Here is a 25,230-nt window from a genome sequence, read left to right on the forward strand (position 1 = left end):
GTCCCTGGGAGTTCGAGCCAAATATGTTGGACTGTATAAAAGTGTGGGCTGCTAATGTGTCCGTTTGTGCCTGATTTGTATAAATTTGTTCATTTTCCTCATACAGGAGTTTTACCACATGTTGAAAGACGTCAAGAGGAATGTACCCGGCTCAGGCGTGGCAGCCTTTGATAAGTGGGGTCCTGAGGAAGTGATCCTTAACAACAAGTAAGTTAAGCTGGCTTTGCTTGCGTGACGTAATTAATTTTTAAAACCCATTTGGGCTCCAATTTGGGTCAGGCATGGAAGCCTTTGATAAGTTGGTTCCTGATCAAGGAATTTTGCTTTTTTATGTGTTGCCTTATCCTTGATAACTGTTGTTCTTTTGTCTTCTTTACCAGATTCACAGAAGCGAGAGAAGAGGTCCACGAAGCAATCTGTGGTAAGAATCTGGAAGAAGTATAGGTCATTTTGGTATTCTTCTTATAGATTTAAGCAGTGTTAACTGCTGGTTCTATATTTGAAATTGTTTGAGTTTTGAAAAGTTATAAGTCATTCAAGTATTGATGATGAAATTTAATTCAATAAGCTTGTACAACAATTTACCAGGGATATTGAAAAAAAGTTTAACATGGGATTCCTCAGAATTTTTCATTTAAAACAGACTCTTAGTATCTTCATTTGATGTACTTGTTGAAACAAAGTTATGATTTAAAGACGTAGTTATGCCAAAAAAAAATGAAATAAGCATTGGAAACAAATGTTGAGGTCTTTTATAGAGACAAAAAAGGTGAAATATTGCCATCCTTCTCTCAGATGAAGTTTTTTACTATGTGTTTTCATTCCATTTATTTCAGATTCTATAGACACCAAACGTACCTGTGCGATTGTGAAGAAACTGATAAGTGCATGCAATATCTACGTACCAGAGGCGCAGACAAGGTCTAGACCAAACAGGAAGTTGCTGGAAAACATCGGAGACTATATTCTCAACATTTTCAGGGTATGAACTGTATATTTTTCTTATTTTAACTTTGCTTATTAGGTCTAATAAGGACATATGATAACGGCCTGCAATATCTATTTACCTGAGGCTAAGATGAGGTTTAGAGCTTACAGGAAGTTGCTGAAAAAACAGAGTATTTTCAAGGGATGGACCACTATTTCTGCTTATGTTGATGTATTTTCAACAGATCCATCCTTTTAAAATGAACAATGGTTTGAAAAGTATCTATTTTCTTGAGGCACAAGGTGGCAACCTTACAGAAAATTATTTGAGGAATTGACCAGTTTATTCTTGACTCCTTCAAACGCAGAGGCTAAGAGATGCAAGCATTATACATGTACATTCTAACTCCACATTCCCAAACAAAAGATTTCAACCATTTTATTTGTTTGCTAGTTTATTTTTTAGCTTGTCTATTTTTTATGAAAAATATCTTAATTGTCATAGCCTTGTGTCATCAGCTACTTGAGAGTTGTTGTTATGCAAAAAACTTGATACTCAAATAAAACTTGGCACACATGATGCAAACAACAATTTGCATATGTATGCCAAGGCCCATTACTCTGACTTAATAAATTTTGTGTTATGCCCCCTTTTCAACTGAAACAAAAACAGGCAAGTGTTGGCTTTTGCCCATCAGCTCTCTTGTCTCGTTATATTGATGATAATTGTGTTCCAATCTGCTGTTAAAATGTTTGCAGATATTTGGAGCAGTGGGAGAGACTGAAGACTGGCTGACAGTTCCTGGAGCAGGCACGAATCAGGGAACTGTAGATGTGAGTGGGCTGTTCAACATTGCTGGATAGACTGTTGTGAATTACGATTTCTCATCTGCTCAATTAGGTCAACAGTACAGCTGGAAATGAATCTGACCTTTATTTAGAGGAAGAAAAAAAGTTGTTAAATAATCAAAAATGTCCTTGAGTTTCTTATTTGTCATTCAGATTTATACTGATGAAATTAAAACTATAAAGCTGAGTAGGCAGTTTGTTTAGTAATGTGACATCTGCGAAAATTTCCAAACATTACAAAATTTTACTAAATGATAAAAACAAAATCAAACTTTTATCAATGTGTAAAATTTGATAAGATAAAGAAAAATCAAGAATATTCACAAATTGCTACGATTGCCTGTTTTTTGGCTAGGTACTTAGATAAAAACAAAAATGTCCCTTTTTCCTCCAAAGAACTTATTTTTGCTTACACAGTCACATAGGATAAAACACATGGTTGCATCTTTGTAGAGCTATTTGTGACCAGCTATAAACATAAATTACAAATGGAGTCAAACCCATGTTTTTTTTGTGTGTGTTCAGGTTGAAGAGACAGTGATGCCATACTTGACAGTTTTTGCCAACTTCCGAGAAGATATCAGAAAAGTGGCCAGGGAAGAAAAAGGTAAATTACTAAACTAATAGCTTGTTTGTGACATAATTGGATATGGTATTTGAAATGAAGACATTTCCAAATTACAAATGAAGACCTTCATTGTGAAATATTCTTTGGCAATGGTCGATCGCATGGTAAGCATATTGGATTCTTTATCAGAGGGTCCAAGGTTCAGGTCAATAAGGAGCTTGGTCAATGATTCGTGCTGTTCATATTTTGAAATTGTATATGTTTGTTATTACATTATTGTATAAGAGCTCTTTGGAGCTTATGGTTTTAAGTGGGGATGCAAACGAATGGCAAAATTGATATTTGAATATTCGGTAATTCTTTCGATCGATTATTCGATTACCGAAATACGTATTTTAGAAGATGTAGTAAACTACTACTATTATTCGCTAAAGTAATAGCCTGAGCATTTTAACCCTACTTTGTCGTAGCCAGTACGCGCGGCGGACCTTGATTTCCCCAAATGAGCTTTTGAAATTCTCCATTTTCAGGAAGAAAAAAGAAATTCATTATAAACAACAAATCAAATAATTCAATTCCGCTGCCTTTTGTAAACAATGTGAAATTCGATGGATTCCTAGTCAAACAGTGTTTTGTGCCAGTGGAGGGTCTTTCCGTAGGATGATCAGCCTCATTCTGAGATTGACCTCTAAATTGACTAAATATAGATATGGAAACCCCAAACCAACTCAGTTCTAGTAAAATAGTAAAACGAAAACATAAGTGGATTGGACTCAGCTATTGTACAACAATAGAAGAAATATATCCTAAAATCCATTTCAAAGTATAAAAATTGTATCGAAACATGGAAACAGTTTAAAGCACATATATGCAAGAACATTATTGTAGTACATGGCATTCATATCAACACTTCGATTTGCGCTATGTTGTACAGTATTTGCAGCCAAGACAACACATTGATGTTAAAGTCGATCCCTAGCCAGTTGTTGTAAAAGTAGGGGGACTTTTTATACCCGGCGATATGTCCCTTAATGACACATGACGCGTGTCTAGTCATCACATTCACACCTCTGGTATTAGGGACCAATCGTTGTAAAAACAACTTTATAATTTAAACAACATCTGTGTGGTAGGCAAAATGTGTTTTATTGTCTTTATTGAACTTTTTATGCCCCTGAAGGTGGGCATATTAAAACTGCACCGTCTGTCCATCCGTCCATCCGTCTGTGTGTCCGGCTCTCCGTGTCTCCGTTTCAATAATTTGTGTCCGGGCTGTAACTTTCCCTTGTATGGACATATTTCAAAATAACTTGCCACATGTGTTCCACATACTAAGAGGACATGTTGCGTGTAAGATCCGTGTCCCTACCTCTAAGGTCAAGGTCACACTTAGTGTTTATTCACAATGGAGTGCTGCATGTAAGGACAAAGAGCATAGGTTGTCGTGTCCGGACTGTAACTTTCCCGTGTATGGACAGATTTCAAAATAACTTGCCACATGTGTTCCACATACCAAGACGACGTGTCGCATGCAAGACCCGTGTCTCTACCTCTAAGGTCAAGGTCACACTTAGTATTTATTCACAATGGAGTGCTGCATATAAGGACATAGAGTATAGGTTGTCGTGTCCGGGCTGTAACTTTCCCTTGTATGGACAGATTTTAAAATAACTTGCCACATGTGTTCCACATACCAAGACAACGTGTTGCATGCAAGACCCGTGTCCCTACCTCAAAGGTCAAGGTCACACTTAGTGTTTATTCACAATGGAGTGCTGCATATAAGGACATAGAGTATAGGTTGTCGTGTCCGTGCTGTAACTTTCCCTTGTATGGACAGATTTTAAAATAACTTGCCACATGTGTTCCACATACCAAGACGACGTGTCGCGTGCAAGACCCGTGTCCCTTACTCAAAGGTCAAGGTCACACTTAGTGTTTATTCAGAATGGAGTGCTGCATATAAGGACATTGAGTATAGGTTGTCGTGTCCGGGCTGTAACTTTCCCTTGTATGGACAGATTTTAAAATAACTTGCCACATGTGTTCCACATACCAAGACGACGTGTCGCGTGCAAGACCCGTGTCCCTACCTCAAAGGTCAAGGTCACACTTAGTGTTTATTCACAATGGAGTGCTGCATATAAGGACATAGAGTTTAGGTTGTCGTGTCAGGGCTGTTACTTTCCCTTGTATGGACAGATTTTAAAATCACTTGCTACATGTGTTCCACATACGAAGACGACGTGTCGTGTGCAAGACCCTTGTCCCTACCTCTAAGGTGAAAGATACACTAAGTGTTTATTCACAAGGGAATTCTGAATATAAGGACATAACAGTGTAGGTTGTCAAGTATGGGTGGTATTTTTTTATGTTCAGAGGCAATTTAAAATAACTTGCCATATGTATTTGACACGTAAAGGCAAGATCAACTTTTCATGTACTGACCTTGTTCGTAGGTCAATGTCACATTCAGGGGCATTCGTCACATACTGTGACAGCTCTTGTTCTTGTATGGACAGGTTTTAAAATAACTTCCCACATGTGTTTTACATACCAAGACAACGTGTTGCGTACAAGACCCATGTCCCTACCTCTAAGGTGAAAGATACACTTAGTGTTTATTCACAATGGAGTGCTGCATATAAGGTCATAAGAGTGTAGGTTGTCAAATATGGGTGGTATTTTGTTATGTTCAGAGGCAATTTAAAATAACTTGCCAAATGTATTTGACACGTAAAGGCAAGATCAACTTTTCATGTACTGACCTTGTTGATAGGTCAATGTCACATTCGGGGGCATTCGTCACATACTGTGACAGCTCTTGTTTCGAATATTCCAATACCGATTTTGACATTCGAATACCAAACGTTTGATCGAATACTCGAATATTCGTTTGCATCCCTAGTTTTAAGTCATTATTGCGACATTAATAATTCTTACCTTGAAACCGTTTTTATCACCATTGCTGACTTTTGTAACTATTTTCATGGTGGTCATGATTGTGTAATTATTATCATTTTCACATATCTTAATTACTTGTGTATTCAAACACACAGACCAACTTCGTGATAATGTGTTGCCACGTATGCTGGTAGTTGGTGTTCAACAAAGAATATAAAGAAGGTCAACTACCTGTCATAAAACTTCATGACTCAAATGTTATTTTCACATTTATCTCACCTTTTCCCTGCAGTGTCATCGGTACTCAAGGTTTGCGACCAACTCCGAGACGATGTGTTGCCTGAGCTCGGTGTTCGACTGGAGGATAAAGAAGGTCAACCCCCGGTTATCAAACTTGCCGACCGTGAGACATTATTAAGAGAGAAACAGGAAAAATTGAAAGTATGAAGATTCTTTACAATTCTTATATAAGATTCTTTATTTTTAGAATATATGGTGAAGCAAGTCTCAATCAGATATCCTAGTCCTAAACTTTAAGCTGCTCAGTAGGGCTCAGGTACACTCATAAAGTAACAGGCAGAATCTAAGCAATAAATGTCCTTACGATATTATAGCAACAGAGTTTAGGCCCAAAACAAGGTAAATTCCTGGAAATTTACAATCTTAAGCATTTTTTTAATACCATCTTTATTGAAAAGGGGCCTTGGTAAAGAGCAGAATATGATACAAATTTCAAGAGATATTTGGGGTAATTTCTTTGATAAGGTTGAGGACAAATATGGAGATACATGTACATGTGATTTTCCTTGGCTTGGTGTTGATACGGGCTATAGTCTGAAAAGCATCTGCCGGTTTTAACCTGAATGTTAGTCGTATTTGATAAAGGAATAAATGATATTCAGATTGAACTTGACAAAACACACATGTTTATATTATAACAAGTCTTATATAATTACCTGTTCCTCCTGCCATTTTCCAGCAAGAGGAAGCAAAACGTTTAGAGAAAGAAAAGAAAAAACAGAAGGCAGAGGCTGAAAAGGCTGCCAAGGAAGCCCAGAAAAGAATACCACCCACAGATATGTTCCGGAGAGAGACGGACAAGTACTCACAGTTTGATGACAAGGTATGTACAGTGCTTATTTTGATTTTTTTATTAATTTCTTCTATCATTTAATGAAAAAAACAACAATCAAGGTATTATTAAAAGTGTTGTTGTTGTTATTGTTGTTGATGTTGTTGTTTTTGTTTGTAACTGCAGTGTTGTTGTAATCATGAGTTTACAATAATGTTGGCAAGAACATGAAAAACATTAAGGAGTATATATTACATGACATTAGTGTTAACTACGACAATAAAAGTAGCTGTTGAAAATCCCGTCATTTAAGTATTTATTGAGTTGCCCCCCTTGATTGACTGGGGAAAACAGACCAGCAATTTAATATTAACTTGGTGTTTGCATTTTTATAATGGCCAATGACATCTGAGGCTTTTTCAAATTTTCTGTTCATTAATTTTACGAAGATCATTTCTGATAAATGCGCCAACAAACGCCAAACAAGTAAGGACCCAATTTTTATAATCTACAGAAAATATCGCGGGCTACCCTTGGAGAACTGATATTTTTTATTGACCATGACCCTTGGATTTAAATGAATTTCTTTTTGAATTTAATTGTTCACACAGGATAACTCTGACTTTTTCAGGGCATGCCGACCCACGATGCCGCAGGCAAGGAGATCTCCAAGTCAGCTCTGAAGAAACTCACCAAGTTGTATGAACAGCAAGAAAAGAAATACAATGAATATCTCCAGTCCCAGGGCGAGAGGGCACCGGGGGATGGGGCACAGTGACATGCCCACGTTTAGGAGTTGCATGGCGACAAGTTCTGTAGGGCAGTGATCCACTTGATTGAAGGTGTTATGTTGTGACACTAGTTTGATATCTGTAACATTCTGATGGAGTTTTGCATTTTACTCTTGTGGAAAACTGGAATTTTCAGTGATTTTATCTCGATTAAAAAAGTTTACTTTCAAGCAATGAACTGCTGGAATAGTCCTCATTGTATTGAGGGTGTTGGGAATTATTGTTTATGATTAAAATTCAGATATACAAGCATGTATTAGTAATGACTTATTAAATGTTCAACTTACAAAATACCTCTTTTAGCTTATGTAAATGTTCGTAGTCTGTTGTTAGTACTTTTAATCAAAGGTATTTACATGTCGTTTAAAATGGCAAATGTTTCACATACATGTATTTATATGGTATGTAGGATTTATAATGATTATATTTTCTCATGTCTCGCCCAAGAATGGGGGAGACATATTGTTTTTGCCCTGTCTGTCAGTCAGTTACTATGTCACACTTCATTTCCGCTCAATAACTAGAGAACACTAAGACCCAGGAACTTCATACTGGGTATGCAGGTTAATCAAGATCAGCTAATGACCCTTATTGATCTCAAGATCGGAAGGTCAAGGTCGTGGTGACCTTGAGGTGAAAAAAAGATTTCCGTCCAATTACTAAAGACACTTTAGGTCCAGGAACTTCATAATTGGTATTCAAGTTGGTCATGACCCCCTATTGATTTTGTGATCAGTGGCTAAAAGGTCAAGGTTGCGGGGACCTTCAGGTAAAGACCAATATGTTGGCGGTGATCTAAAGCTGAAAAATGGATTCTGCTCAATAACTTAAGAACGCTTGCACCCAGGAAGTTCATACTTGTTCTGACAGATGGTAATGCCTAATAGATGACCCCTATTGATTTTGTGATCAGTAGGTCAAAGGTCAAGGTGGCGGTGACCTTGAAGTGAAAAGAACGGTTTCAGCTCAATAACTAAAGAATGCTTGCACCCAAGAAGATTATACATGATATGCTAATTGGTCATGACAAGAAGATGACCCATATTGATTTTGGGATGAGTTGGTCAAAGGTCAAGGTCGATTTGACCTTGAGGAGAAAAAATGGTTTCTGTTGAATAACTAAAGAACACTTGCACCCAGTAAGTTCATGCTTGGTATGCCAGATGGTCATGGCTAGTAGATCACCCCTATTGATTTTCAGGCCAGTAGGTCAAGGTCAAAGTGACCTTCAGGTGAAAATCAATTTGTTGATCACCATTCCTTATGTCACACTTCTTTTAGCTCAATAACTAAAGTACACTTGGACCCAGGAACTTCATACATATACCTAACAACTTTATACTTGGTTTGCAGGTTAGTCGTGACCTGTAGATAACCTGTGTGTTAGTATGTCTCCAGGCTGAAGTACAAATTCCATGTCCCTTATTGATTATTTCTCACCTACTACCACACAATGGCGGAGACAAGCACATTTTCAAAAAAGCAATCTCTAGTTTATTATTTGATTCTCAACAAGTTTCCATTCAATAATGACTAGTCCGTGTTGCCTTAATGATTGATACATATTTGTAAAAGGAATGCAATGATAAATAACTCCTTGAATTTAGGCCCTTTAAATTGCTAGGCATTCAACATTTAACCTATTTTAGCCTTGGTAAAAAAGTCATATTGGGTGTTGTAAGAATTTCAGGACATAATCTACCAAATGTCTGATTTATGTTGATCATACACTCTTAGACATCATATTTCTAATTAGTGTTCCATTTGTGCAATTGTCATTCTGTTTGATAAATGCAAAATGTCTGCCATAATCTATGTTGTTTTTTGTGAACATAAAAGATGCATGCTAAGTATCTTTTTTTCAGGCTTCACTTTGTGGATAACTCCCATTATGTCCTCATGTGGTGGATGCTCTCTGTTGATTAATTCATACTAATGTCTTAGCATATGGTTTCAGAAGTCACAAAATGATAGTTAAAGGATTTAAAATTATCTGATAGGGTATTATGTCTGTTGAAATATTTGATTTTTTTAGTTTTTTAATCTGATGAGAGAATAAATTACAGGGTTTTTGAAATGTCAACAGTTTTAGCTTTAAGCATGTCTTTTTTGTGCTAAAACTGATATCAATTCCAAATGAAGATAAAAGTTTTAATATAAATGGGGATGGTTACTGAATGTAATGATAGAAAGAAGGCAGTTTTTCTCTCAAAAATAATATTTAAACAATTAGTTTAAACATCATATATTTTACGATTGTGAAGAAAGTTATGCTATCTTATACTAAGTCACTCTCGTTGGTACGATGTTGCGAGAGAGTGTGGTTTTGTGTTGTGGGGGAAACCGGAGCACCCGGAGAAAACCCACTTGTACGGCTTGGTGACCACAAACCAAACTCACATGCGCCCAGGCCGGGAATCGAACCCTTGGTGTGAAGCAAGTATGCTAACCAGACAACCAAAATCTATTAAAACTATTGCCTACATACTTTATGTATGTATTTCTTTAGACCTTGCGATCAAGGATAACCCGTGAAAGTGCAAGCACTTATTTCCAACGGGGTCCTTTGTTTTTGCTGAAGGGACAGCACGCTGAAGAGACAGTGGTGGGATACAAGGAAGTCCGGGTGCGAGACCCTAGCTCTTTTTCGAAGAGACCCCTTGGTTCTTTTACGTGCTCGGTGTAAAGCACCGATACACGGGGTACAACTTTCCTGGGTTAAACCAGTACTGAGTACGCCACTTTTCCAAGCACTACCCTTTAAATGCCAAGCGCCAGGCAAGGGAGCTACTTGTACCAACTTTTAACCTCTTTTGGTATGACGCGGCCAGGGATCGAACCCACGACCTCCCGCTCCGTAGGCGGACGCTTATCCACTAGGCCACGGAGACGGTTTAGAAATCAGGAATGATAGCTTTCAAGTTCATACCATTGTACAGTTGTCGAGATAGTTATTGTTAAGACATTTGCATCAAAAACAGTAGGAATTACATTGAAATGGATATAAATGACTTTGATAACAATTACCCTGCTTTGGGCATGTATCCTTCATACTGAAACAGACCTCAGCTATTTTTCAGGATGACAATAATTATAATCAGCTGTTAGAACCACAGATGTTAGAACTACTGATGTTTGATTTTCCGCATTTAACATCTTCAAAATGTAAACAGCCAGCAGCTGCTCTAGTTTTTTTATCCTATACTGGCCAGGATAACAGATAATACACTATTACTGGTAAGGTAACAGGCTATGATTGATAATATGTTATGATAGATGATACGCTACTATAGATGATACGCTACGATAGTTAAATGCGGGGAAAATAGAGGTAAAAAATAAGGTTAAAAATCTGATAGCATTTTCAAATTATGAAGATCTTTCTTAAATTATCCTGAAATGGACATGGATTTATTTGTCGAAAACCATACATTCTTTAGCTCGAAGGAAATAATTTTAATCATCTTCTGTGGAGAATAACCGCCTTCTATCTACAGTTATGTTCGGTATGTAATATATCATGTCCATATAGCATGAGTAACTTGGCATCAAACTTCAGACCAAATAACCAATTTACGAGTCAATCCAATTTTTATTGTTTTTCTTAGCGTATAAGTCCATTACAGTAAATTGTTTCAGGGACTTTTTTTCTAAGGCGACAGTCAGCCTATCTCTGTGTGACAACTCTAAATTGCCCGTCGGTCAGAAATCCTATTTTCTCGATCCGGTCAGCCGTCATTTATCAAGATCATCAATTCTGCGGATTTCTTCCCATTGTTGTTCCATCCATTCTGGAAATGGCTATCTTTGAGACAATGTTTGCTCATGTACCGATATTTGTTGTTAAATGTATCTGTTGTATTTATTTGGTGTGTATATGAGCATTCGTTGATTACTGATTTTGTCTTGTATGACATGCTAACCTTTGGCCTTTAAATTGGTATGAGTTGGAGGAAAAAGACAGTCAGTGATGTTATTTAAAGAAGGACGAAGAGCCTTCTGGCTTTCTTTCCTGAGGTTGGTTAGGAGTTTGTCTTTTATGGCATGTAAACCTTTGACCTGTACATTTCAAATAGGTGAATACAGTAAGTGTTTAAGTGATGATAAAAACAGAAGCACTTAGAAATGTTTCACATTTACCCATAAAGGTTGTTGTGATTAAATGCAAGCTGTTAATAGAACTCTACTTGGAGTAATTGGAATGTCAAAAATCTATGACAGTAGTAATTGAAGTATTTGATATTCAGAAAAGTTAAGTTGTGCCTTGAATTGATTTAAGGGCCCAGATTTGAACTTTTTTTTATTTAAAATCCATGTTCATATATGTGTCTAAATAAGTGTTATCTTTGAAAAAAAACACTTAATTTCAGTTAGAGTTATTTAATACTTTTAATAACCAACGATTTACATGACACCAACCCACGTTGATATTAATATTCATAAGTGTTCAACCAATGTAGAGATTTACAAGTCATACGATATCCCGGAAAAACAAGTGCCCAGGAATTTGGATTCAATGCATTCTTTTGTTTAAAGCAAAGAATTAGGTAATTATCGAGGATGGTTGTATTCCGAATTAAAAGTCATGTCAATTATGGTAGAGTGAAATCCAAATCCGAATTAAAAGTCATGTCAATTATGGTAGAGTGAAATCCAAATCCGAATTAAAAGTCATGTCAATTATGGTAGAGTGAAATCCAAATTATCATAATAAACAATCACAAACTGTGTCTCACCCCAACATGTCAGTTTCCGTTCTCATATTTACAGATTTTTTTGCATTGTTCCACACACTTTAATGTTCCATTTAATAAAAATGAGTGTCGGGCCTTTTTTCAGTGCCCCAGTATGAGGAAATAAAAATAAACCATCTAATAAATCGCAATGATACATTTATTGTTGAACATGTTCCCTACCATATTTTATTTTGCAAATAAATGGCTGGTTGTTCTGAACTTTGTTTAAGTTTACAACATTGTAAACGTCATCGTTGTTACCTTCAAATTGTTACACCTCTGGAAGTCTAATGGATACACTTGTGATCTGCTGTATTTCGTTATTGACAAACTGCCCAATGACTGCGATGGAAAACAAATAAAGCACAAAGAAGTCAAGAAAACAAGGTGGCACTAATATCATCATATTTGCTGTAAACATTGTTTCTATGTTGTTTTTGTTGTTGTTGATGTTGTTGAATGTTGTTGGCCGGCAGACTGTATTTCCAATGAAATTGAATGCGTTGATTAATTTAAATACATGTAGGTCTGAAACCTGTAACTGTTCTACATTGTTTATGTAGTGCCATATTTTGCTAATGAATCATGTTAAAAAAAACAATCACACTGTTTCGATTATTATTATTTTCAGTCTTGTCAGATTGGTCAAATTAAGTTTTTTATGACTTATTGTGAAAAAAACTTTTGAGTTTTTCATACAGTATAGTATGATGTGTTTCAACAGTGTGAATTTCAGCTATTTTCATGAACATGTTGTGATGTAAGGCATGGCGTGAATGAAAATCTTTATGAGATCCAAGTGTATTGATGCACTTAGCACCATGTTTTGTATGCATTTCAAGTTATTCTTGAACTTACTTTACCTGCAATGTCACACATACACATGCATTTATGGAAAAGAAAACATCATTCTTTTGTGGAAATGTTGTCATTTGATTCCTCAGATATTCATCAGCCAATTAGACTAAATGAAATTAAGCACTCCTTTGGAAGATGAGACTTTTACTGTTTATTGAATAAACCAATTTTCTAACAATCAAGAGACTAATTAACATTACAGCACAGCTAGTTCTTATGGAACATACCCACGTTTGGACCAAACTGGAGACCAATCACTCTTAATGCACCTCTTTCAAACTGCTATTTATTGTAAAAACATGGCTATTTTCTATCCACCTGCTTTTATTAAAATGGAATAAACCTGTTGCTTATCATGTCTCCGTGTGTTTATGAATCTGGAAATTGTTGTGTGTCATGGCTGGATTGAGTGTTTCCAAGTTAATATATTTGTTTTATAGCTCATATGAGCCTGTTTGTGGACATAAGATACCTGGTAGGTGGTGTCTTTATAGACACTATATTTGTCAAGAAATCGTGCTTTCATCGAGTAGGATGTATTATTGGACTTTAAGAAAAAGGATGATTGCAATTTATAACTTTGGTTATATCATCATTACTTTTCCTGGCTTTTTAGCTCACCTAAACACAATTGTAAATGGTCGTAGAATAACGTTTGTTTTAACAATTTGTATAAAACGTTGTATGAACCGAATTTAATACCCAATCTTTACGAAACTTGGTCAGTACGTGGCGTGTTATGTATCTTTTTAATATTATCAAGTTCGAGGAACTACATGTAAGTATCGTGTCGATATTATGAGTTAGGTCACTATGACAACAGTTTGGCAACGCTTGATACATGTAGCTCTCCATGCTACAGTCTTTATCCATTCATGATGAAACATTTCCAGAATGTAATAAATGTCATGCTTGATTTTATGTCATTTCCGATAAATGGGTAAGTCCGTGGGTAGAACAAGTTGGGCGATACAGTATATAGCCTTGTGGTACTTACATGTAGGTCAGCGTTATAGGGCCCTCATGGCTCTCTTGTTTATGGAAAGGAGTAATAAATGTATTTGTGGCATACTAGCACACCTTTGTAAACGTTTTCAACTTAATTTACGTGCAATATTTGTCGTTGACATTTCGGATAAGAACTACTAATAGATTTGTGGTCATAGCACTTCATGAAAATTTCTTTAAATGAAGCGAACGCCTTACAAAGTTCATTAGATGCTATCGGCATCGCCCATAGTGTATATATCGGTTTGTATTAAAACAGCTTCAAACGCCGATATTCTGTAACCCTTCCGTTGAACGTCTACTGTCCTATATAGTATATGATTTAATCTTAGTTCCAGCGACCATACCAAGTCCATTCGCTAATGCCATAATTCCGTGTCACAATCGCACGCTACAACAACAATGGTGTCAATCACGAGCACCAGATGAACTTGTCACTAATGCGCCTATACCCGGCTCATTCTCTGTGTTGCCCATATAAAGCCGTATCGACCCGCGCCCAGAGCTATTGTTGGGCTCTTGCTCGTGGCGTGACAGTCGCGGGGTGAACGAGGATTGTATGAGTACAGTATAACTTCGCGGGCGGCGTGGTGACAGCCTGTGACGTCCTATTTTGAGAATTAAATGACAGTTGAATTGTTGGTTGTATTCTTATTTACAAAGATACCGTTTAATTAAATCCGGACCTAAAATAACGTTGACCGATCATAGAAAAACCCCGGATACTGTTATAAACATTGATAAAGACAGATATGTAGTCAGACGACCACTACGGCCTTTTTGTAAATACACCTATAGCAAATAAGAATGTATTCTTAGCTCATCTGTTTTTTGAAAAAGAAATATCGTCTTACTTGACATCGTGTAAACCTTTACCTTTACCACACCTCAAAAGCCGTTTAAGATATTCGAATAGACATGGTAAACATTTTACCAGAGACAATACACACATGTTCAGTGATGAGGATAACTCTGATTTTATAATTGTTGAGTTATGCTCCCATTTTGGTTGAAAAAGAAAACAGACACACGTTGACGTCACGCTCTTGTTTCTTGTATGTGCACATGTGATCATGATAGTGCTGAGAACTAATTATCTTGCTAATAACTAGAATTACACCACAAGCGCACATGGCTTTCTCACTGTTTTGTAAAGGTTGTGATCGAATGGGAAATGCATTCGGCTATTTTTTTAAAATAATGCAACCTACATTTTTAGCCAATGGAATTGCAGATAGACAATCATTAAGTGCTATGATTAATCATTAAGAAATTCAACTTTCGCAGGTGTATAAAGGTCCGCCTATTGCCACTCATCCGATACACAATCCCTACGTCAGACAATGAGCTATGCTGACAATGCCAGTGTTGAGAATTTGTAAACCTATGAGGTTTTATTCTAAGACTTCTTAAGAAGAGCTCGTTTGCTACGCCCACTCCGCCAATTCTTAATCATTAAAATATTACATAATGTCATCTAACCATTTTATAGGCAAGATTCGCAAGAAAGGCCCGCATGGAGTTTTCATTTCTAGCAATTGAGCCTTTGTGCCCACCGAACTCCTTCATATCACCCATTAACTTGTGCATGCTTAAAAGGAACCTCTTAAAGATCTAACCGCGAGATAGCTTTTTGATCCACACAAATTATCCGAGCATTTTGCTGTGAGAACAAAACGAAAATGCATCAGCGCTGTGTCCATCTTTCTGGTCAGCGGCCCACTCGTTATATTCCCCGGTGGGTCCGCAGCTGTGGGCGACTGGAGACAAATGTCAAGTTTTCTCGCGACCAAGACCTAATCCAGACAAATCACAGAAACATCTGCTTCAAATAATCCTTATATTGGAAATATCCACTCGAAAATGGACGTCAGCCGTGGGAGTGATTTGCTTTTTTTACTCATTTTCTCATTTCCCCTTTATTCGATGTTGTTTATGAATACGACTTCGTCGTCTGTCAATGGTCAGTCTTCATAAAATATTTACTTGATTTATAATGGATTCATTAGCTTTTGTCGTTTTCGGTCTGAGCTGACTTCCCTTAATGACAGAAGCGGGACGCAAAATGCTCTTATGGGTATTTACTGACAGATTAGACTCCGTTTGTTATTATATTGTGCATAAAATATGACCGGATGAGCATTTTAGTCGTACGTCAGCGTTCCGAAATAGTCCACGGTTGTACATTCTCCCTAATGAAGCAAAGATGCGCCAGTCGAAATGGAGGGTTTCTCATTTTGAATGATTTATGTACGTGTCTCACGTTAAGATTTTTTAATCAGACAGGGTATGTTTCCCCAATTTATTTGGAATAATGTTAAAGTCGAAAGACTTCTCATTAAAACAATGACCTTGAAGGGACTTGTTCATTTTTTGGCACCGAAATAATTTTCTCGGAAATGCATCTAAAAACACAAACAAAACAGTTGTTTTATTCTATGATACCGGAATTGCAGAAAAATACAAATAAAGTGACACTTTTATTCAAAATCACTACAAACACAAGTGTAACAAACGTTAATTTTGACTTATAAACCTTTAACTTCTTTGTATTAATTACTGATAAGAAGATTGTAACCGTGTATTTATAGCAGAAAACGCAAAAATATTAAATAATTGGTGAGTGCTAAAATATTAACTGTGGTCTATTATAGTCTCATAAGATAGAAATACTGTGTTTTTTTTGCTCATTTCTTTCAATCAAACTATATCCTTTATAAGAACCATTGTTTTCGATATTTATTCATCCCTTTTGGAAAATTAAAACAATATTATTAAAATTGTGGTAAATCTTATGTGGAAGTAAAAGTGCATCTTTAAAGTACATGTATTTAAAAAAACAATCTGGTTGTAGGGGAAACGAACAGTCATGAAAACATTAGACACAGACACCTAATCAAATCGCCCACACGATTTCATAATAAGCTGATGGTTATTTTAACTTTTATTTAAAACATTGGTAACATCACGTGATAATGTCAATCAACCAATCACGCTACAGCCTTTTGTTGAAGCGCGTTACTAGCGCGTTTCAAAATCATGGACTCCAATACAATATTTTGAGCATACATCAACATTGGTTGAAGGGTTTTAGCTATCAGTATCTTAGTTTTAACACTCCCAATGAGTTGCTACATTTTATTTCGTAATAAAAATCCCATAAAAAGTGCATTTTGAAAACATTGAACGAGTCCCTTTAGTTCGTTTTCACGATGTTAAGTCACATAAAAACGGAAAAAGCCGACATGTATAATAATTTAGAAATATGTTTCATGTTTTTTTTCTGAATTTAACGATAACTTTTTACTATTTTAAAAGAGTAACGAGGATTATTTCACCTTAAGCGCAATTTCTTTGTGATATATGCGGTACGCTTTCAATATTTAATCAAATTTAAAAGGATAGTTCAGCCTTAAAGGAAAGTTCGATGATATATATTTCATCCGTAATCGCCGGATCCTGACAGGTAATAGTTGAAGTACAAAGTAGATAATACCATTTTTCCTGTTCGCGCTCCCAGGAGAAAGAGAAAAATTTAAAACTTCTTAGGTTGTCATGGCAACGGATTTCCGAGCTTACGGCATTAAAGGATATAAAAGACAAGTCAAATTAAAGATACCCACAGAGCGTCTCATCGAGCGATCTAATTATTCTTGCAAATGAAATACCGACAAAAAAAGAACATCAGCAATATGAAAATAACTTTTATTACAAGATAATTAACCTGGTAACCATGGTAACAACATCACAACGGAAACTTCAGAACGGTAACGTTATTTAAAAGACTTTCAAAGACATACTTGAAACATTGATAAAATTAATGAGCGGAGGAAGGAACAATATCATGTGAAGAGTCTAAGCAATTTCCGTGATAAAGTCTCATTGTAATCCGAAACAAATGAAGCCTTCATCATCAAAAAATCTAAAGAAAAACGCTTGCTTAATGGTGCGTTTTTGTCTCATGTAACACGGAATGTTCTTTTTTTTCAGGGAAAATCTTTTCTTTTCTCCCTATAAACCAAACAGATCGATGTGATCACTATAACGAGGTATAGTTTTCCAGTCCTGTTCCAACCATGGGCCGGTGTCAGCCGTAATTGACGCTGTCATGGCAGCGTCTTTCTTAATCAATCTTTCCAATCAAATCGTATTACATGCCTCCATGTAAGTCACCAGTTCTCCATATTCGACTGTACTTGATCAGACTGTGCTAACATCGTGCTTCATCTGGTACAAGTTTCTATTTTATTTGGTGGCTCAAGCTCATTTTTGCCATTTATGTTTTTGTTTTTGCTTTTTCGCGACGAATGACCAAGTGACGGGGTGAAAATGCGCTAAATTATTATTTCTTATTTACATTACCCCCGTCACTTGGCACATTCCCCTCCCTTCGTAGTGAAAATGTAACTATAATTTTCAGTCCTTATATTACCAGGCCCCAATATCACGAAAATACTTAAGTCAAATCTCAATCTCTATCTCAACTCAGTTTACCTCGTACAAGCATCGTATTATTCAAAATCTTGCATGTTTTCATACTTTTTGTAAATTTATTTCCTCATAGAATGTGTTATTGAAAGATGTTGACAATATTTCAAAGAAATCTTATTCTAGAGCAAAAAATGTACTTGAGTAATTGTTAAAAGGCAATGAATTGTACTCAAGTTCATTTCTGGCTATAAAAAGGTTTTCAATTGGAATCTAGACTAAAGGTTATGATCAAAACATTCAATAAAAGAATGCGTTTTTAAAATTGTGAATTGTGAAAGCATATTTTTGTTTCCAATAAATTTTGAATTATATAGTAAACTGAGTTGAGACTGAGTTTAAAATTTGACTTAAGTATTTTCGTGATATTGGGACCTGAATCTCACCAATATTGCGACATGTTTAATATCACTATGTTTTCAGATAATGCAAGGTAATAAGTGTTACATGTCTTATCAAAACATAAACTTGTTCCACTACTGTCTTTTATCCGACTTAGCGAGGTCATCCGGTGCTTGTATTTTCACTCCTTGTATTTGATAATTATTTTGGTGTCTCAGTGTCACATCAAATTGTGACATAAATTTTGAGATGATGGCATTAACATAGATATGAAAGTTCCGACTTGAATGGTTACTGATTGCACTTAGATTGCGACATTACCCATTATCGTCGACATAAACCTTTTGAAGTTGATGGTTCAGAATCCACGAAATCACATTTAGATTGCTACATTATCGCTAATATGACGTTTATTATGAATTTGATGGCTCAGAATTACACTTAGATTCTAAATAAAGATTGCGACATTATCATTTGGAATAATTGCTTCGAAACGCACTCAGACGGCGTCATTATCAACCATATTATAAGTCACAGAAGATTGTTAAGCCAATTGGCTCATTAACTTAAGTCATTTAGTGCAATACTTAATTAATACGTGATGGCGACAGCGATTATTACTCGTATCGAAAAAAATGAAATGATGCCAATAAGTGCATGCTTTAATATAAAGTCTAATGCACCAGTCAATTGTAACCACGGCCCCCAAGGTCCGGAGGTATACCGGGGATAGCCGGGAAAATGGGCCGTGTTTTTACCTTTCAGGTGGCCCCGCAGTGCCGGGTGAATGCGGTGGTTTTGTCTTCGCGCAAAATATAGCGGGAAATTTGCCTTACCTAGGCTCCCTGGGGTGCGGGGACATTTTGCGGGGAATTGACCATCAGTTCTTCCCCGCAGAGCGGAGATTTTACCCGGTTGGCTGGACCGAAAGTCAAAGTCTCCGATATTCCCCGGACCTGGGGGCCGTGGTTACAATTGACTGGTGCATAACTTTGATCAAAATTACCATTAAGGTGATCAACGTGTCTGTTTTCCCATATCGATGTAACAGCTGAGAAACATCTGTTCATTACGGATTAATACCAATGAACAAATGTGACATGTTTCGATTGCAAATTATTTTACCATTAACAACTTTTTATAAACCCACTTGAAACGTTCTTGGTAACAGATTTTTCTGCCCAGAAACACGGGCTCCTTATTTCTCATCGACTATTATAAACGGGCGTATGATTTAACGATCATATAATAGCTACGATATCGTACTGTCATCTAATGAGTATGATATCTTTACATCATATTATTATGCATTAATGAGTATAACCCTCCCGGGTCTCCTCGCAACATTCCAGGGTAAGGCGTTATAAAATAAAAGTGTGTCCAGTTTCCCGACAGAGCTTAATTTTGCATCGTACCGAAATATATCCCGTCATTATTTGTAAACCCTTTTACTTTTTGTACTTCTTTTGGTTATTTCTTTTTTTAACTCTAGTAGGTTATTCTGTTCGGTATTTGTTTTGGTTACTTCTTTTGTTTAATATTTTGGTATTTCGTTTGGTTACTTCTTTTGGTTTTTTCTTTGTTTACTTCTAGTGGGTACTTCTAGTGGGTACTTCTTTCGGTTACGTCTTTTTGGAATATTCTGTGTTTACTTCTAGTGGGTACTTCTTTCGGTTACGTCTTTTTGGAATATTCTGTGTTTACTTCTAGTGGGTACTTCTTTTCGGTACTTCTTTTGCGGAGTTTTCTTTTGTGACGACAAGACGAATTATCGGAATGAAATGTACGTTGTAAAAGTGCCTAGTTAACATGAGTCATGAGACAATGTCAACCATTGTAAGTGTGTGAATCGCATTCAACCACAGCTAAACAATTTAACATATCAACCCCATTTTTTGAAGGTGAAGTCGGAAACAAACAATTCATTTTTTAACCAAAAGATAGGTTGTTGGAATGATATTACAACAATTACATTTGGTGCAGACTTAATGCCTGAATCTCTCCAATGTTTCGTAAATAAAGCTCCCCTACATTCAGACTTCAATCTGTTTTCTTTAACCCCCTCCAAACAATATTTCAGTTTTCGGTAAAATACCGAAATATATTCGTTTCGATTTTGTCCTCGGAATAGCGCGATCCATAAGAACGCGTGCCATAATTGCGCGCTAGCGTCTTGAGCGAAACCGGATGAACGGAATGTCATCCACACTGACGTTTGGATGCCAAACGAGAAGGCAAAACTTCGAAGGCAATTTCGCAATATCCATCACAGAAAATTGAAAGTGCTTATATTATCCCTGAGAGCGGTCTTTCTGCAGTATCGCTATCTGACAACGCTCATGAATAATAAAATCACAGAAGTCAATAATATCAATGAGGAATCTCTCGCGACGGGGCAATCATTGGAGGAGGATGGTTTTCTATTCGCTTTATCTCTGATGTCCACAGAATTAAACTGTTCGTCTCTAGAAATATTAACTCCATCGTAATTCCCTCGAATGTCTATTTTCTCGTTGTTGTTAATATCATGTGTCTGTTGGGAGGCTGGCGCGCTATGACGTATATTGCCATGTGCTTTGTCGCTAGGTGGGTACCGTTGCGGGTTTTCACGTGGACACACGAGCGTCTCGTGTCGTCGAAGATACACGTGGATCCCGAATACCTGGAAACCCTCTTGAAACATGCACGGGGGAAGTTGACTCGTGTCAAAGAGGAACTGAAATTTAAAGACGAATTAGAGGAACTGAAATTTAAAGACGAATTAACTATTTATAAAGCTTGAAAAAAAAACTTCAAATGCTATTTCGAGGTACATTTATCTAGGCATTTTTGCTGTAGTTGGCGTAAACATGCGTAAGTTCGCAATGCAATCTAATGATCATGTCTGGTCAATGTCTTGTTATATGTAAATACAAAATCTAAATTGTAATGTATCATGCTATCTAGTTTTTGGCGCTATGGAGAGAAATAGTCGTTATATATGATGCAAACATTTTCGATTGGCCTAACCCAATGAAATTTTAATCGAGTCTGCAATAAATATCTTGTTTTCAACCGTCTTGGGTCGCATAAAGTAAAAACCAATATATATTTATGAACGTACATTCTTAAAACATAGCTGTTGATTGTTAGGGGACTAACTATTTAGTTATGCTTCGTCAACAAAAAGATAACCTTTTCCAATAAGTTTCAACTTGGAGCAGTAAGCTCCAGTAAACAGCATATCTCCCAAATGATTAAGCGAAGTAGATTGAATGGACATCACGTATTGGTGAAATATTTCGACCGGAACACGAACTGCGGCTGTGATGCATGTTGACTATGAGATAAGAGTCTGTTTGAAATTGTTACCTAGTTTCAAATAAATAAAATAGTCCACAAAGACACACATTCTGGTTAAGTGTCATAAAGATTGGTGCAGAACTATTCCATACATATAGCCTCTGTATTGTCCACAAGGCCTTTTGACATAGTGACCTAGGTTTTAGTTACGAACTAATCTAAGATTGCGTCGAGGCAAATGTTCTGCTTATGTTTCACTAAGATTGGAGCGGATATATTGTCTCTGTTTGTTCCCAACATTTCTTTAAGATTCAAATAATGACCTAGTTTTTTTACCCCATTTGACCCACTTTTATAGTTTACTAACATTACATCAAGGGGAACATTAAGACCAATCAATTCAAATATTTGGTGCCGAAAATGATAATTTTCAATGCATTGACTTAGTGACCTACTTTCTGGCATACTGTGACCTAGTTTCAAACTAGTCAATGATGTCATCAAGGAAAACATTCTGATTAAGTTTAATAACTATTGGACTAGATATATTGTATCTAGTATGGTCTCAAGTTTGTTTCTCTTATATTGGACCTAGCAACCTAGTTTTGACCCATGTGACGTATGCGGTGAGATTTTTATCAAGGGACATAATCTGACCAATCATTAATATGATATGGTTTTAAACAAAAATATAAGATGTGAACTAGACCTAATTTTTATCTCATGTGACCAAGTTTTAAATATGCCCAAGAGTTCATCAAGGGGAAACATGTAGAATAAAGAATAGTAGTTAAATATAATGCCCCTAGTGTTTTTCCAAAGACTTGATTTTGTGACCCACTTTTACAAGCAAGTGAGACTTAATTTAAGGGGAACATTCTGACCAAGTTCGAACTAAATCAAACCAGACAACGAAATATAAGATTTGACCTAGTGACCCATCATTTGATCACATGTGACCCAGTTATAAATTTGTTCTCTAGTTCATCAATGGAAACATTCTGATGAAGTTTGATGAATATAACAACAATTAAAATGCATTTGATTTGTTCCAAATATTTTTTTTTATATTTGACCCTGTGACCAAGTTGGAAACTTATCTGGCCTACTCTTACCAAGACATGTATATAACCGACCAATCAACCTACTGGTCAACGACCGTCTGAAAGTCGACCGCCCCATAATCAACCCTACTACAATCGAATGGGTGAGAGCCTAATGCTCTTAGCCAACCGCATATCAACTGAAAGTCTGACTTCCGGATGTCCGAAGGGGGAAAGGTATTAAGGAAATATTGCTTACCGGATATGTGGGTGTGGTAAGACGGAACCACTCAACTCCGTCATTTGACCGGAGGGAGTAGGGGCGTCCCTGGAACAGCCAGCCAAAGGCCGCGAGTTGTCCCTCCCAATTGTACATGAGGAACAGGGGGTAGAGCTTCTCACACGGTAGCGCGCGGGATAGGTTACTGAAGTAATGCGTACCTGGAAATGAATTATCGAATAAAATCAAATGTCCACATATTTGAAATACTGTTGTTTATACTTTTTGATTCAGATTCAGATTCAACCCACTAATTAAGTTATTGGATTACAAACGTTTTCCTCGATACATGATCAAAATATTGTGGGTAGATCGAGCTCTCACATGGTGGAGGTAGGTTACTAATATAATGTAAGGTGTTACAGCAACCGTAACTTGTCGGCCATTTCCGGCAAGCTCGGGATTTTGTTCGAAAACAACCGAGCGTGTTCCGATTGCGAGAAGGTACAGACTGTCAGCCTTTCAAAGGAGCGTGTGTGAGAGAGATTGAAACTTATTTTGAAATGAAATTATTGTCTGCATATCATATCAATTGATGCAAACAATGAAATATCAAGAGTACCATTACCGAATAACATAGTCATTAAGCATGCTATTTATATATTTATTTTCGTTTTGCAGGAACTTCCTCTTTAAACATTCGCTATAAAAATGTTTTTCTTTATTGGACCTTGGGATTTGTATTGGGATGGGAAATGATGATAAGCTTTTTCTGCAACCATAGTGAACTGACACATGTACCCCTTTGTATTTTTTTATTTCATTACAAAAAAATGATAAGCACTGATAGCAATAATTTTGTAAGTGAATAGTCTAATGGTTGATGTTTGGTTGCTTTAGGGGGTTCAACAATGAAGCTGAAAGTTCTCAAAATAAAAGCTGATCGATCGATCAATCAAATGAGGGAGAGAATTTATTGTAAAACAATCAAACTGATCGAATCAAGCGTGCCAGCGGTCATTAAAAACCGATTAAGCAGCGCAAAAGCAAGTCAAAATGAAAATGTTATACTCAGAGGTGGAGTTGCATTTTTTTCGAACGCTTTCGATTCAAGTCATAAAAATTAATTATGCAAAAGTTTGATATTCGTAAGCGCCAGTCAATGAACATGGTTCTTGTTAATGGTATCATGCATGCATGGTTAGCTCTTTCAATTTGAACGTGCAGCTTTGATAACAAATGCTCGAGGGATGGTGGTCAAATGCAGGTTTCATGAAACTTTTCCCTTAACTGTTTCATGCGTTGGCTTCAATAAATAAAAACACTATTGTATTTATTTACTGCTCCAATAGTGCATACAATAGTATATGTGTGTTGTATTTGTGTGCTAAATTTTTCTGCTCAAAACGTGCATGCAATGGTATCCGTGTGCTGAATTTAATGCTCACTGCACATGTGCATGCAATGGTATCCGTGTGCTGTATTCACTGCTCAAAACGTGCATGCAATGGTATCCGTGTGCTGTATTCACTGCTCAAAACGTGCATGCAATGGTATCCGTGTGTTTTATTCACTGCTCAAAACGTGCATGCAATGGTATCCGTGTGCTGAATTCACTGCTCAAAACGTGCATGCAATGGTATCCGTGTGCTGTATTCACTGCTCAAAACGTGCATGCAATGGTATCCGTGTGCTGTATTCACTGCTCAAAACGTGCATGCAATGGTATCCGTGTGCTGTATTCACTGCTCAAAACGTGCATGCAATGGTATCCGTGTGCTGTATTCACTGCTCAAAACGTGCATGCAATGGTATCCGTGTGCTGTATTCACTGCTCAAAACGTGCATGCAATGGTATCCGTGTGCTGTATTCACTGCTCAAAACGTGCATGCAATAGTATCCGTGTGCTGTATTCAGTGCATGCAATGGTATCCGTGTGCTGAATTTACTGCTCAAGACGTGCATATAATGGTATACATGTATATGTGATGCTGTTAGTTGTTTCTTTTAGTACATCAAATGTGGTCAAATTGAGCAAGTCCCTTTAACTATAAAGTACATGATACATGAACAATGTAAGTTTCAAGACGATGTGCATTGTACAAAACTTAATAAAATGTCTGTTCTAGGGTTTTTTCTAT

General features: G+C 36.7%; 2 protein-coding genes across 3 annotated transcripts in view; one reads left to right on the forward strand and one right to left on the reverse strand.

Annotated features, from left to right (window-relative positions):
- Positions 1–13,063, forward strand: part of LOC128230513 (cysteine--tRNA ligase, cytoplasmic-like) — a 102,991-nt gene extending 89,928 nt beyond the window's left edge. Inside the window, exons 12-20 of one of the 2 annotated variants that reach the window (XR_008260243.1) lie at positions 107–207; positions 381–421; positions 837–982; positions 1,687–1,761; positions 2,302–2,383; positions 5,541–5,689; positions 6,228–6,371; positions 6,952–9,604; positions 10,010–13,063. Coding sequence is in view for 1 of the 2 variants with exons in the window: in XM_052942838.1 (XP_052798798.1) it covers positions 107–207; positions 381–421; positions 837–982; positions 1,687–1,761; positions 2,302–2,383; positions 5,541–5,689; positions 6,228–6,371; positions 6,952–7,098 (885 nt within the window). In the remaining variant the exon portion in view is untranslated. Of the gene's footprint in view, positions 1–106; positions 208–380; positions 422–836; positions 983–1,686; positions 1,762–2,301; positions 2,384–5,540; positions 5,690–6,227; positions 6,372–6,951 lie in introns of both variants that reach the window. The other variant, XM_052942838.1, reaches the window with a different exon arrangement.
- A 4,341-nt stretch (positions 13,064–17,404) lies between these two features.
- The window catches only part of LOC128230050 (uncharacterized), a 44,808-nt gene continuing 36,982 nt past the window's right edge, over positions 17,405–25,230 (reverse strand). Inside the window, exons 6-7 of the mRNA XM_052942036.1 lie at positions 23,128–23,309; positions 17,405–21,259 (exon numbers count right to left, since the gene is read on the reverse strand). Of these exons, the coding sequence (XP_052797996.1) occupies positions 20,867–21,259; positions 23,128–23,309 (575 nt within the window). The 3' untranslated portion in view covers positions 17,405–20,866. The remainder of the gene's footprint in view (positions 21,260–23,127; positions 23,310–25,230) is intronic.

The sequence above is a fragment of the Mya arenaria genome, chromosome 4, assembly GCF_026914265.1.
Source record: "Mya arenaria isolate MELC-2E11 chromosome 4, ASM2691426v1".
Taxonomy (NCBI): Eukaryota; Metazoa; Mollusca; class Bivalvia; order Myida; family Myidae; genus Mya; species Mya arenaria.